Source organism: Myotis brandtii, unplaced genomic scaffold, assembly GCF_000412655.1.
Source record: "Myotis brandtii unplaced genomic scaffold, ASM41265v1 scaffold566, whole genome shotgun sequence".
In the NCBI taxonomy this organism is placed as follows: domain Eukaryota; kingdom Metazoa; phylum Chordata; class Mammalia; order Chiroptera; family Vespertilionidae; genus Myotis; species Myotis brandtii.
Genome location: NW_005370110.1, coordinates 578,372 through 590,908, shown reverse-complemented (window position 1 = coordinate 590,908; position 12,537 = coordinate 578,372). Strand labels below are relative to the sequence as shown.

Below are 12,537 nucleotides of genomic sequence, written 5' to 3'. Positions count from 1 at the left end.
CACCGAGTCACGCCAACAGGCAAGAGAGACTGTTCTTTCCAGACCTGTTACCCTCGTTGATTTCCTTGCCTCTCTTCTGGCCCCTGCATCTCCCGGGGACCATTTGATTTCGGCCTCCTGCTGTTGTGTGTCTCTCCGGGCGAGGGGCTCCGCACTTAGTCACACTTGCCCCTGCTGCTCCAGGGCCAGCCTGTGCTGTGCTGCACACAATCGCAGGAGGCGGGAGGCAGGGAGGTGGGGAGGGCAGGGGGCCTGGGTCCACAGGGGGCCTAGACCTGCTGGCAGGCGCCCTGGCCCTGGCCCTGCCTTTGCCATAGGAGAGTGCAGTGTATTGATCTCAAATATGTGTGAGGGTCCTGTGCACTGTGCTGGGCTTCTGGATATAGGGCTTAAAAAATGTCTTCACGCCCTGGCCGGGTTGCTAAGTGGTTAGAGCGTTGGCCCTCAGACTGAAGGGTCACGGGTTCAATTCAGTCAAGGGCACATACAGTGCCCTTGATCCCTGGCCCTGGTTGGGGCACATGTGGGAAGCAACCAATCGATGTGTCTATCTCACCTCTCTCTCTCTCTCTCTCTCTCCCCCCCCACTCCTCCCTTACACACTCTCTAAAAATCATTAGTAGACACAGTAGCAACAAAGATGAGCTCCTCTGATGAAGTCTTTGCTGCCCACAGCTGATACAGAGAGCATTCTCAACCCTGAAGGCACAGAAGCGATACTAGAGTGTCTGAGCAGGTGGGCACTCTGGGGCCTCCAAGCGTCTGCTTCCTTGTACAGGTTTAGGAACTGAAGCCCAGAGAGGGGAAGGGAGGGGTCCAACATCACACAGCAAGTTTTCAGTAGAGTCAGAACTCGAACCCAGGTCCCTGACAATGAGCCGAGCTCTCCACTCTGCCCAGCGCAGCCCACGAATTGGTTCAGTTGGTAGGTAAGGATTTAGGCACCAGAGGAGGATGCTCACATGCAGAGGAAACTGACACAGGACAGCTGAGGTCCGTGCTCTCATAAGAGGGCTCCTACTCCGCTGTGGGAGCCCACATCAGAAAGCAGTCAATTCTGGGCTAAATCACGGCCTGCTTCCTGGAGGAAGTGGTGATAACTGAAGTGGCCCTGAAGAATCAGCAGGAAGATGATGGGAGAGGGTATCCGAGGAAACAGCACCCATGCCAGGTTTCAGGGGCCGGGTTTGTGAGCTGTCCCAGATCGCTGCGTGTAAACTACAAGGTCAAGGGAAGGCGAGCAACAGTGCCCAGAGGGAGCTGGGGCCACGCGGAAAGAGGATGTGCTGTTGGACGAGCAGCTCCCCCACCTCGCTCCCCGGCAGAAGTATTTGGTGGTGCCCCTGAGGCTGCTGCCAACACTAAGCCGATGGAGATGGACACGGTCCCTGCCCCCAGCCCCCTGATTTCTGAGGGCGACGCCAGGTGCACCTTCCCGTAAACAGCCACTGATGACAGGCCTGGGAGGTGGCAGGAAGGTGGCTCTGTCAGGGAACCAGCCCGGAGGAGTCACCCATGCTCCGGATGGGAACACTGAGGTGCAGTCTGGCAGAAGCCAGGTGGGGGCATAACCAAGGCTATTGGAGACGATGAAGCTTCAAGGGCAGGGGGTGGAGCCGTGGTGGGGGTTGGAAACTCAGGGTCCATGCCTGTCCCAGCCCTGACCTCGCTCCTGAGCAGCGCTGTTTCCCATCAGCCTCTGTCCCCTCCGGGTCACAGGGCCAGGCTGAGACCCGGCCGCTGGCGTCACTGGTAGAGCACTGGGTTCCCACAGCCCTACTTCCTCTAGCCCCTCCGCTCCCTGTTGGAAACCTGGTTACCCTTTCCTCACCTAGCTCAGTCCCATGGGGGGTTTGTTCTGGCTGCCCTGCCATCTGCCCCAGGGCAATCAATCAAGGCAGGGCAGGGCTGCCACCATGCTGGGTGGAGAGTTTAAAAGGAGGAGGTCCTGGGAGCCACCGGCTTCAGTGGACCCTGGAGAGAGCCAGGGCGCAGGGAACATGGACGGACGCTGCATGCCGCGCTGGGCTCTCCTGCTGCTGCTCTGGGGCTCCTGCACCTCCAGTCTCCCCGTGGACACGGGCGCCTTCAGACGGTAACTAGGGCCAGAGAGGGTGGCAGGGGCGAGGGGTTCCCACCTTCCTCACACTCCTGGCTTTCAGATATGTGATACCAGCCAGTCCTCACCAGCAGCTGGGCAGGGAGGTACAGTCCCATTCAGAGAGGTCAGGTGACTGGTCCGTTGTCACACAGCCGTGGTGGCCTGGAAGCCATGTCGGCTGCTTCCTGCACAGATAGTGGGCACTGTGGGAACTCGGCATTAAGACACGACCACATGCCCCGGCCTAATTATTAAGAAGGGTGTGGTATGGTCAAGCCCTTAGGGCAGTGGTTGGCAAACTGCGACTCACGAGCCATCTTTTTTTTTTTTTTAATTGGGGTGACATTGGTTAATAAAATAATACAGGTTTCAGGTATACAATTCTACAAACACATCATCTGTATGTCTTGTGTGTTTACCACCCCATCCAATCCTAGCCTTTACAACAGTGACTCCAAGTGTTAGTCACCAGCAGCTGCTTCCTTTACTCTCTAAGCCAGTGGTTCTCAACCTTGGCTGCACATTAGAATCCCCTGGGAATCTTTTTAAAATCCTGATTTCTGGGCCTCATCCTCTGGAAATTCTGTTTCTTTGTTACTAATGTTGTGGCCCCACCCCATAACAAAGAAACAGAATTTCCAGAGGATGAGGCCCAGAAATCAGGATTTTAAAAAGATTCCCAGGGGATTCTAATGTGCAGCCAAGGTTGAGAACCACTGCCCTAGGGAAAAGGCACAATATAGTGCATAAAGGCAAGGCCTCTAGAGCTCTTGTCTTGGTTTACATAAGCGGTTCTCAACCTGTGGGTCGCGACCCCTTTGGCGGTCGAATGACCCTTTCATAGGGGTCGCCTAAGACCATCCTGCATATCAGATATTTACATTATGATTCATAATAATAGCAACATTACAGTTATGAAGTAGCAACGAAAATAATTTTATGGTTGGGTCACAACATGAGGAACTGTATTTAAAGCACTAGAAGGTTGAGAACCACTGGTTTAAATTCTGCTCCACTAACAGAACTAACTCCGGAACCAGGAGCAAGGTTCTTTTTTTTTCTTTTTTTTGGTCAATCCTCGCCCGAGGATATTTTTCCATTGATTTTTAGGGAGAGCGGAAGAGACAGGGAAAGACAGAGAAACATCGATGTGGGAGAAACACATCAATTGGTTGCCTCCTTCACGAGCCCCGCGACCAGGGCCTGGGCCAAGGAGGAGCCTGCACCCAAGGTACGTGCCCTGGGAATCGAACCCAGGACTCTTTGGTCCACAGGCCAACCCTTTATCCACTGAGCCAAACCAGCTCTGTTTACCATTTTATTTTCTTTAAACATATTTTTATTGATTTCAGAGAGGAAGGGAGAGGGGGAGAGATCTAGAAACATCAGTGATGGGGTGTGGACAATGTGGGGAGACTACACGCACAGGAGGACGGGCCGCTGAGAAGAGGGCTTCTCCATAAACTGGGCTGCGATCCTGGGCCCCTCCACCTTCCCCACCAACAGCCAGGGGCATCTTCCTTCAGGCTTTGCAAACAGAGGACAACCCTAGTGTGGAGCTGTCCCGCCTTTACACGGGGCGTGGGGGCTCGCTCTGCTGGGCGTTCTTCAGGTCTGGAGTTCTGCCTCACACAGGTGGAAGGAAGGCCTCAGGGCAAGAAGCTGGGATGAGGCTCAGAAAGGCACACTTTCCAAGGACAGCGGGCACAGGCCCCCAGCTCAGTGGGTTTACTCCACCCTCCAGCCTGGCTGAGCCCTGCCCCAGGCACCCGGGGCCCTTCAGCGGGGCTCTGAGCGTCTGCTGCCACCTACAGGCCGCCCATGGCACTGCCTCTTCCTGCCCGGCTGGAGGGCACTCCCAGCCTTCCTCTAGTTTGAAGGGATGCCATTGTGTTTCCTCTGTCTCCCCGGACGGAGCTCCTTGAAGGCAGCAATGGCCTTTATCTTCATACCAGAGGCCCGGTGCACGAAATTCATGCAAGGGGCTCAGCCCTCGCAGCCCCAGCTTCGTCCAGAAGGTCATCGGGGAGGTCCAGTCTAATTAGCATATTACGCTTTTATTATTATAGATCTCTAATCTCCTCCAGAGGAGGTTTAAACATATGATTATGGAATGAATGAATGAATGAATGAATGAACAAATGGATCAAGTAATTAGCATATTATGCTTTTATTATTATAGATCTCTTCTCTCCTCCAGAGGAGGTTTAAACGTGTGATTATGGAATGAATGAATGAATGAACGAACAAATCGATCAAAATTAGACAGCGGGAGGAAGGCAGTTGAGGGTCATTTAATACTAGTGCAGGAGTTCACCGAGCTTGGTAAATCCTCCTTCAGCGGCCCAAGGGCACAAGAGTGATTGATTCTTAGTTGCCTGGGCCAAGGCGCGGGGTGAGGGTCCTCGGCGCTCCAGGGACTCTACCGTTATTTCTTTCTTCGCTCTGGGCCAGGATCTTCCTGAAGAAAATGCCCTCCGTCCGGGAAAGCCTGAAGGAGCGCGGCGTGGACGTGGCCAGGCTCCGGGCAGAAGGGAGCCAGTTCTCCGGGAGACCGCCCTTCACCAACAGCACGGCCCCCGTGGTCCTGACCAACTACCTGGACGTGAGTGCCCGCCAGCTCCCTCCTCCTCCTTCCGCTCCTGGGCCTGAGGGTTCCTTTGTTCCTTCTGGGTTGTCTTTCACTGACTTGCTGAGGAGCCAGCACTAAGCATCCACCAAATTCCCATTTCACAGCTGGGAAGCCTGAGGCAAGGAGGGCAGGGGAGAGCCCAGAGGCAGGGTAGGTTTGGAACTCGGGAATTCAGGGCCTCAAGCCCAGAGTCCCTGGGGGCAGGCGTGTGTGGCCTTAGATGCAGGTGTCTGTGATCAGACTCAGCACAAACCACTGCTAACTGTGTCAGTGGTTCCTCAAGGGGTGGGGACCTTCCAACTCCCTTTTCAGTATTTTTATTTTGCCTCTTGTCTCCCTTCCTGGGAAGCCATACGACAGTGCTCAGCCTCCCAGCCATGCCCTGCTGGAAAGTGGAAGCCCACAAGGGCTGTGTGATCTGCCTACTCTCACCCCAAGTGCCAAGGGGCGGGGGGGGGGAACCAAGGGAGACCCCAAGGTCCAAGGCTCCCCAAGTCCCTCCACTTTCAGCTACCTCTTTCTTTCATCCCCACAGACCCAGTACTATGGCGAGATTGGCATTGGCACCCCTCCCCAGACCTTCAAAGTCATCTTTGACACGGGATCGGCCAACCTCTGGGTGCCCTCCACCAAGTGCAGCCCCCTCTACACAGCCTGTGGTGAGCCCCAGCCCCCTGCCGGCATGCCTGGGCAGTCCTGCCTCACGCCCAGCTAAATCCCTCCTGCTCTCATGTGCACTCTTTCTTTTCTTCCTCTGCTCCCACTGGCCCTAAAAGGAGAGGAAAATGTCCCCCACTTTCCTGATGAGGCCTTCACAGTAAAACAGCAAGCTTCGGGAGACACCCCCACCCTCCCCCCAACCCCCACTCCCAGCTTCTCGCCCTTCCGGAGGCTGCGAGCGGGCTGAATGCTCAGACAAGCAGGCCCTTAGGCTCCTGCATCCCTCCCTTAGCCAACAGCTGCTTGTGGAGTGCTGGCTGTAACCAGCATCTTCTCCCCACCCCAGGGTCAGGACTCACTTTATCATGCTTCATCTGAGACAAAATTCTCAGAGGCAGGGGCACATAACAGGGGCCCGACGAACACAGTCCTTGGTTGATAAAACACATTTTTCGAAACCTCCGGCCGCCCTCCGAACCACCCCATCCCTGCACCTAAGTCAGTGGTTCTCAACCTTGGCTGCACATTAGAATCACCTGGGAATCTTTATAAAGATACTGATTTAATGAGGCCCAGAAATCAGGATTTTAAAAAGATTCTCAGGGGATTCTAATGTGCAGCCAAGGTTGAGAAACACTGGCCTAAGTCCTCAAGCACTCAGGCCATGTCCATGTGCGCCCGCCTCCCGGCCCTCCCTCTCGGGGACACACCTGAGCCTGCGTCCCTCTCCCAGAGATTCACAGCCTCTATGACTCCCTGGAGTCCTCCACCTACACGGAGAACGGGACCGAATTCACCATCCAATACGGGTCCGGGAAAGTCAACGGCTTCCTGAGCCAGGACGCGGTGACTGTAAGTGCGACCCGCCCGGGTCATCCCACCTCCTGCCCTTCTTGTCCCCATTCGTTCCTGCCACTCTAGGGCCCATACTCGGGAGAGGTGCCACCCACCGCCCCCTGGAGTCTGAGAGCAGGCTCTGCCACTGGACAGAGCGAGCCCGGCTGCCACTCAGCGCTGGGCGATTCCTAGAGGCTTGTGCATCTGACTCACACACAGGGCTCGTCTGAGTCCCACAGTCTGCCGTCGAGGAACCTGCCCGGGGTGGCCACGCTCTGACTGAGCCCCTCCCCAGACCCTAGACCGAGGTCAGCGTCAGAGTCAGGGGCAGCAGTGCTGTGGACATTATGGGCAGGGTTAGTTTGGGGGCTAGGCAGGGGCATCATGAAGGTTAGAGTTTAGGATTAGGGTCAGGGCCTGGTTTGCTTTTCCGTTTGGCCTGTGTCTCACCCCTTCCCCATTCCAGGGCTTGTCCAGCCCCTGCTCGGTCCGAGTTGGGGAAGGGCTACTTGTGGGACCTGAGAGGAAACCCCTGTGAGCCTTCCCCCTGCCCTTGCCTGTGAAGTCAGGGGGAACGGAGCCGGAAGGCAGGCCTGGCTGTGCTGAAGAAACTCTCAGCCCACGATGGGCGTGGGCACTGAGCCAGTCCTGCTAAAGGGAGAGCCGGGCACTGGGGAGGGGTGTGGGAGCTCCTGGCAGCTTTCCTATTACTGCTGGGCAGGACCACCTTCTCAGCCTCTGCCCCTCCCCGTCACTGGGCAACCCCAGTTCTCTGTAGACCCGACAGCCTAGATGCATTAGAAGAGAGGACATTGTGGGGAGATGCCGAAAGGTCTCACCCCCGGAACCTGTGCAGCCCCGAGGCCCCCAGTATGGAAGCCAGACTAGGCCCTGGGGGGTGGGCAGTGGGTGTGGTCTCCTCCGGTCCTTCCTCCCACAGGTGGGCGGAATCACGGTGACACAGACGTTCGGAGAGGTCACGGAGCTGCCCCTCTTGCCCTTCATGCTGGCCAAGTTTGACGGGGTCCTGGGCATGGGCTTCCCTGCACAGGCCGTGGCTGGGGTCACCCCCGTCTTCGACCACATCCTCTCGCAGAGGGTGCTGAAGGAGGACGTCTTCTCCGTCTACTACAGCAGGTGGGCCTGGCCTGGGCAGGGGCGGGGGGAGCGGGCAGCGGGCTGGAGGGGAAGAGGAGAGGTGGCCCAGGATGTTGATGTTCGAGATCAGGTGGTATCCAGTTATCCAATCCATATCTAGAGCTGCACTGCCCAACAGGGAAGCTGCCTCTCAAATTTATATAAATTAAAATTAAATAAAATTGGGCACCCAGTTCCTTAGTCAAACTAGCCACATCACAAGTGCTCAGCAGCCACAGTGGCTACTACTGTACTGGATAGTACAAACCTAGAGCATTCCCACCATCGTGAAGAGTTCTGCTAGCACTGCTCTGGGACCAGATGGGCAGGGCAGGGAGTAGATGGGCAGGGCAGGGAGTGGATGGGCAGGGCAGGGGGCAGATGGGCAGGGCGGGGGGGGGAGGGGGGGGGGGGGGGGGGGGTGGGGAGGGGAGGTAAGCATTGCTGTGGTCTGGGGCCTTCCCTGTGCGGGCCACGTTCCTCCCACACAGAGATAGTGGACATCATTCATTCATTTGCATATTCAATGATTCCATAAATACTGGGCACTTCTGTGCCAAGCACTGTGTGAGGTGCGGAGGCTGCAGCCAGGAACACAATGTACAAAACAGAGTCCTGCCCTCACAGAGCCTACAGTCTGGCAGGAGGACGCGAAAACATGGCAGCTTGTTGAAAACAGCAGGTAGCCCGGGGCTGACACTTGTAGGGCTTTCAACTCTGGGCTGAGCCTCTGGGCAGGTCAGTGGGCCTGGGGAGGGCCATTGTCAGCTGTTGAGCAAGTTTGTGATCTGCTCCAAGCTGCTGGGTTTAGAGAAATGGTATGAGTTAGAGACAGGATCCTAAGGGCAAGAACACCGGGCCAGTGGCAGTGAGCATGGAGGGGAGGGTCAGACTCCAGAGAAAGCTCAGGTAAAATGAAGAGGAGCTTCCGGTTTGGTGCAAGGGAAACACTGAGAAGGGGCCGCCGGTTGGCTCTGCAGCCAGAGGAGTCTGGGGAAGAGCTGGTTTAGAGGTGGAGCAAGGCCAGATGGCAAGGAGTTAACAGGCGAATGTGGGTGTGAGAAAGCGAAGGGCAGACGTCGGCCCTGCAAAATTCAACAGGGAAGGACTGTCAGGTGGGGGTGCAGGCAGAGATGCAGAGAGAGCAGAGGAAAGAAGGGTGGGTGTTTTTAAATGCTAGCGGATGTCTGAGCAACCCTGCAGGTGGAGGGAAGGCCATGGACAGCAAGAGATGGAAAATGTGGGGACAGAGATGATAGTGGAGGGCACAGGAGCCCATGGAAGGGAGGGGGACCCAGCAACCGGAGGAAGGCAGCCTGGTTGGCGGAGGGAACATCGGAGAATCTTGAAGAGTCGGGAGGGGGCGGAGGGAACGTGGCCCAGCCCACAAGCATGCATACTAGTTTGTAAAAATGCAGTGAATTGCACTTGCACAAATAGTATGTGCAGAGCCACACACCTGGGTACACATGAGCATGTACACATGCCTCCTGTTGGGAATGCTGGAAGCCCCATTACACACACACACACACACACACACACAAAACCAGCCCTAAGGCAGGCTCTGTGGGAGGCACTGTGCAGTGTGGAGGAGAGGAAGGGGAGGGGATCAGCTTCAGACGGGGCCCCAGCACACACACACACACACACACACACACACACAACCAGCCCTAAGGCAGGCTCTGTGGGAGGCACCGTGCAGTGTGGAGGAGAGGAAGGGGAGGGGATCAGCTTCAGACGGGGCCCCAGCAGCCCTGACTGCAGTCCCCCAGTCACCCCACTCCCATGCTTGGGTGCCTTCAGGCAAGTAGCTTCACCTCTTGGTGACACCCTTGCCTGAGGGGCAAGAAAAGTGCAAATACCCAGCCTGCCCGGCACCTGGCTAGGGAGGTGCTCCTGAAACAAAGGCTTCCTTCTGCTATGTCTCTTTCTCTGCAGAAGTTCCAAGTAAGGAAAGGAAACCCTTCCCACCACCACCACCTGACCCTGAGCTTCCAGAGCACCTGGCCCCGAATCCCACCTGCCACCTGCCCCAAACTCACCTCACAGGCCCAGGCTCTGCTGGACACCGTTGTACTCTCCCTGCTTCCTGCTCTCCTCCTGCCCCTGCCCACCCCCACCCTGCAGCTCCCCCAGGCCCCTCCCCTGCACCTCTGCAACCCACAGCAACCCAAACCCAAGTGAGGGTGGGGCCATTGTGTCTTGTTTGCATTCTCGTCTGTCCTGGTGCCCACGATGGGGATGCTTTATTGGTGCAGCTGGACCATCATCCGGGAACCTCCCAGGTTGGGCTGGGGGAGGGGCAGGGAAGGTGGAGAAGTGGCATGTGCTGCAGTTTCCCAGCCTTGGCCCCCTGCCCTCCTGAGCCGCATTGCCACCCCCCATTCCCTCCCCCCCCCCCCCCCCCCCTGCCCACTTCCCTGTCGCTGGGTCACTGACCTCCAAGAACTGCGGATCTTTCTTTAGGAATTCCCACTTGCTGGGGGGAGAGATTGTGCTGGGAGGCAGTGACCCCCAGTACTACCAAGGGAATTTCCACTACGTGAGCATCAGCAAGACCGGCTCCTGGCAGATCAAAATGAAAGGGTCAGCTATCCTCCACCCTCCCCACTCCCCCCAAAATGCTGCTGCTAAGGGTGGGGTGGAGAAGGGGCGCAGCTGCCGTCCTGCCCTCGTTCCAGTACAGCCACTTCTTAAGACACAGCCAACCTTTGCTCTCTGCCTGCTCTGTCCAGGAATGGGGACCGATGAGATGTGAGGGGCAGAGGGGAGGGGGCTACTGGGAGGAGGTGGGGCTCACTAAGCACATGCCCAGAGCGGGCAGCACCTTTCCTCCTCCAGCTCCTGCCTCACGCATCCTTCACCAGCATGGCCTCCCATCACCTGCCCTCGCCCACGAAAGCCTTGCAACCTGCTGGTGCCCCATCAGCCTGTCTGTCTGTCTGTCTGTCTGACTATGGCCTCCCCCAGGGTGTCTGTGAGGTCGTCCACCTTGCTCTGTGAGGAGGGCTGCATGGCGGTGGTGGATACCGGTGCCTCCTACATCTCGGGTCCCACCAGCTCCCTGAGACTGCTCATGGAGACCCTGGGGGCGAAGGAGCTGAGCAAAGATCAGGTAAGTAGCTGGAGAGGCGGTGCCAGAGGTGAGAGGTGCTACCTGGTTCAGACCCCCAAATCACCCCAGGCAGCATTAGGTCCCAAATGAGGTCACTTCAGGCCTTCACCTCCTCACCTCTCACACTCTTCACATGTGGCTGGGTGCCCCCTGGGCAGAGGGCAGGCCACAAGCACGGGGCTGTGTCTGCTGGGAGCGCCCCCCCCCCACTCAAAGGGCCTCCCTCTACTCTCTCCCCAGTATGTCGTGAGCTGTAACCAGGTGCCCTCCCTCCCTGACATCTCTTTCCACCTCGGAGGCAGAGCCTACACACTGACCAGTGCAGACTACGTGTTACAGGTGAGTTGCAGGCTGCCTCTCGGCGGCAGGCAGAGAGGGTGGGCAGGAGCCCTCAGAAGGGGACAAGTCATTGTGACCGTTTACCTACTAGGCCAGCAGTTCTCAAACTTGGCTGTTAGAGTCACCGGGAGCTTCTAAAAGTCCCAGTAGCAAGCCACACCCCCCACCTATTGAATCAGAGCCTCTGGGGCAGAGCCTGGGCGTCAGTGTTGTCACAACTCCCCAGGTGACTCCAATGTGCAGCCGAGGTTAGGGATCACTGTGCTCGGCTCCTTATCTCCCTTTTCTCATCAAATGCTCCCCATAATGCGAGGCTCCTGCATTCTAATCCCCCTTTTACACTCAATAGACTTAGGGACATTCAATTACTTGCCGGGATCAGCAGCTCTGCCCATCAGCTCGTGGGGGTAGTGCTGTGCCTACCGCATCTAGCACTACCAGTGTCTAGCACGGTGCCTGCACGCAGGAGGGGTGCGGTCCATGAGGCGTTGAAAGGGCCAGGCTGCAGTGGAGGTGCAGTATGGAGGGGGGAGAAGAGGGACGCGGCTGAGGAAGGCCTCTGGAGTCAGGCAAGATGAGGGCAGACTGGTCACCTGCTGGGCAGTGAGGAAACCCCGTGCTTCCCGCCAGAAACCCTACAGTAATGATGACCTGTGCACCCTGGCTCTCCACGGGCTGGACATCCCACCGCCCACTGGGCCTGTCTGGGTCCTGGGCGCCAGCTTCATCCGCAAGTTCTACACGGAATTTGATCGGCGTAACAATCGAATTGGCTTTGCTCTGGCCCACTGAGGCCCCCTGTGGGCCCTGCGGCCGCCAGCAGCCCTAGCCCGGAGCTGGAGCCCTTTCTGGACCGCCTCTGAGCACGCCTGTGTCCTCGTGGGAGGTACAGGACATCAAGCTCCTCCTGGGTGCTTGCCCCGCCCCAGCCCCGGCTCTTCCCTGCTTTGAGGACAAACAGAATAAAGACTTCATGTTCACAGCCCTATTGCACCTGGGTCCACTAGGGCTGGAAACGGAGGGAGGGGCAACCGCGTGATCATGTCCAGACAGGAATGTGGCCCAGAATAACAAACACACTCACCTGACGTCTGCAGGGCTCAAGTGGACTTGTTTACACAACCTTGGGTGGGAAGTTTGCAGAACGCCAGCCCCTTCCCCCCTCCGGCCCCTCCAGGACCAAGGCTAATGCTGTGACTGTGGCTGTGGATCAGCAAGATGCTCCCAGCCACAGAAGCCAGCCCCCAGCTCAGGCTCTGCCCTGATGAGCTAGCCAGGCCTGCCTCTCCAGCACCGAGGACCCCAGCGGCCCCATCTCCGCCCCTGTCCCAGTGGAGCCATTTACAGTGCAGTCCAAGGCCCCATCACCTAAAAAGGTGGAACGCCAGCGATCTGATCGATCCTCCCCTTTTACATGTGGGGAAACTGAGGCTCAGAGAACGGAAGGCATTTGGCTGAGAGCACTCAGTGAAGAGTGAAAAAGCAAGACTGGAACCCAGCCCATGAGGCTTGGGTCTTAGGGGCTTTCCACCTTCCCCCATGCAGGCAAACGTGACAGGGAGAGCCCCCCCACCCCAACACACACACCCTCAGCACAGACATACACGCTCTCTCTGCCTCCTGGACTTGGGACAGGCTGAGTCTCCTCCTACTCCTACCCCTGGGCCATCTGCAGGGATGTCCAGCTCAGGTAACGAGGGCCAGTAGCCACCTAAA

General features: G+C 57.4%; 1 protein-coding gene across 2 annotated transcripts; it reads left to right on the top strand.

Moving 5' to 3' along the window:
• The first annotated feature begins 1,980 nt into the window (after positions 1-1,980).
• REN (renin) lies at positions 1,981-12,143 on the top strand. Of its 2 annotated transcripts, XM_005878584.2 has the most exons (10): positions 1,981-2,095; positions 4,556-4,706; positions 5,269-5,392; positions 6,127-6,245; positions 7,171-7,367; positions 9,306-9,314; positions 9,834-9,953; positions 10,338-10,482; positions 10,723-10,821; positions 11,452-12,143. In XM_005878584.2, exons 1-10 carry the CDS (start codon positions 2,001-2,003, stop codon positions 11,611-11,613), a joined length of 1,221 nt encoding a protein of 406 aa, XP_005878646.1. In that variant the 5' UTR covers positions 1,981-2,000; the 3' UTR covers positions 11,614-12,143. The 2 variants fall into 2 exon arrangements, with proteins under 2 accessions (XP_005878646.1, XP_005878647.1); XM_005878585.2 differs by lacking the exon at positions 9,306-9,314 and having other exon boundaries at positions 11,452-12,142.
• The last annotated feature ends 394 nt before the right edge of the window (positions 12,144-12,537 follow it).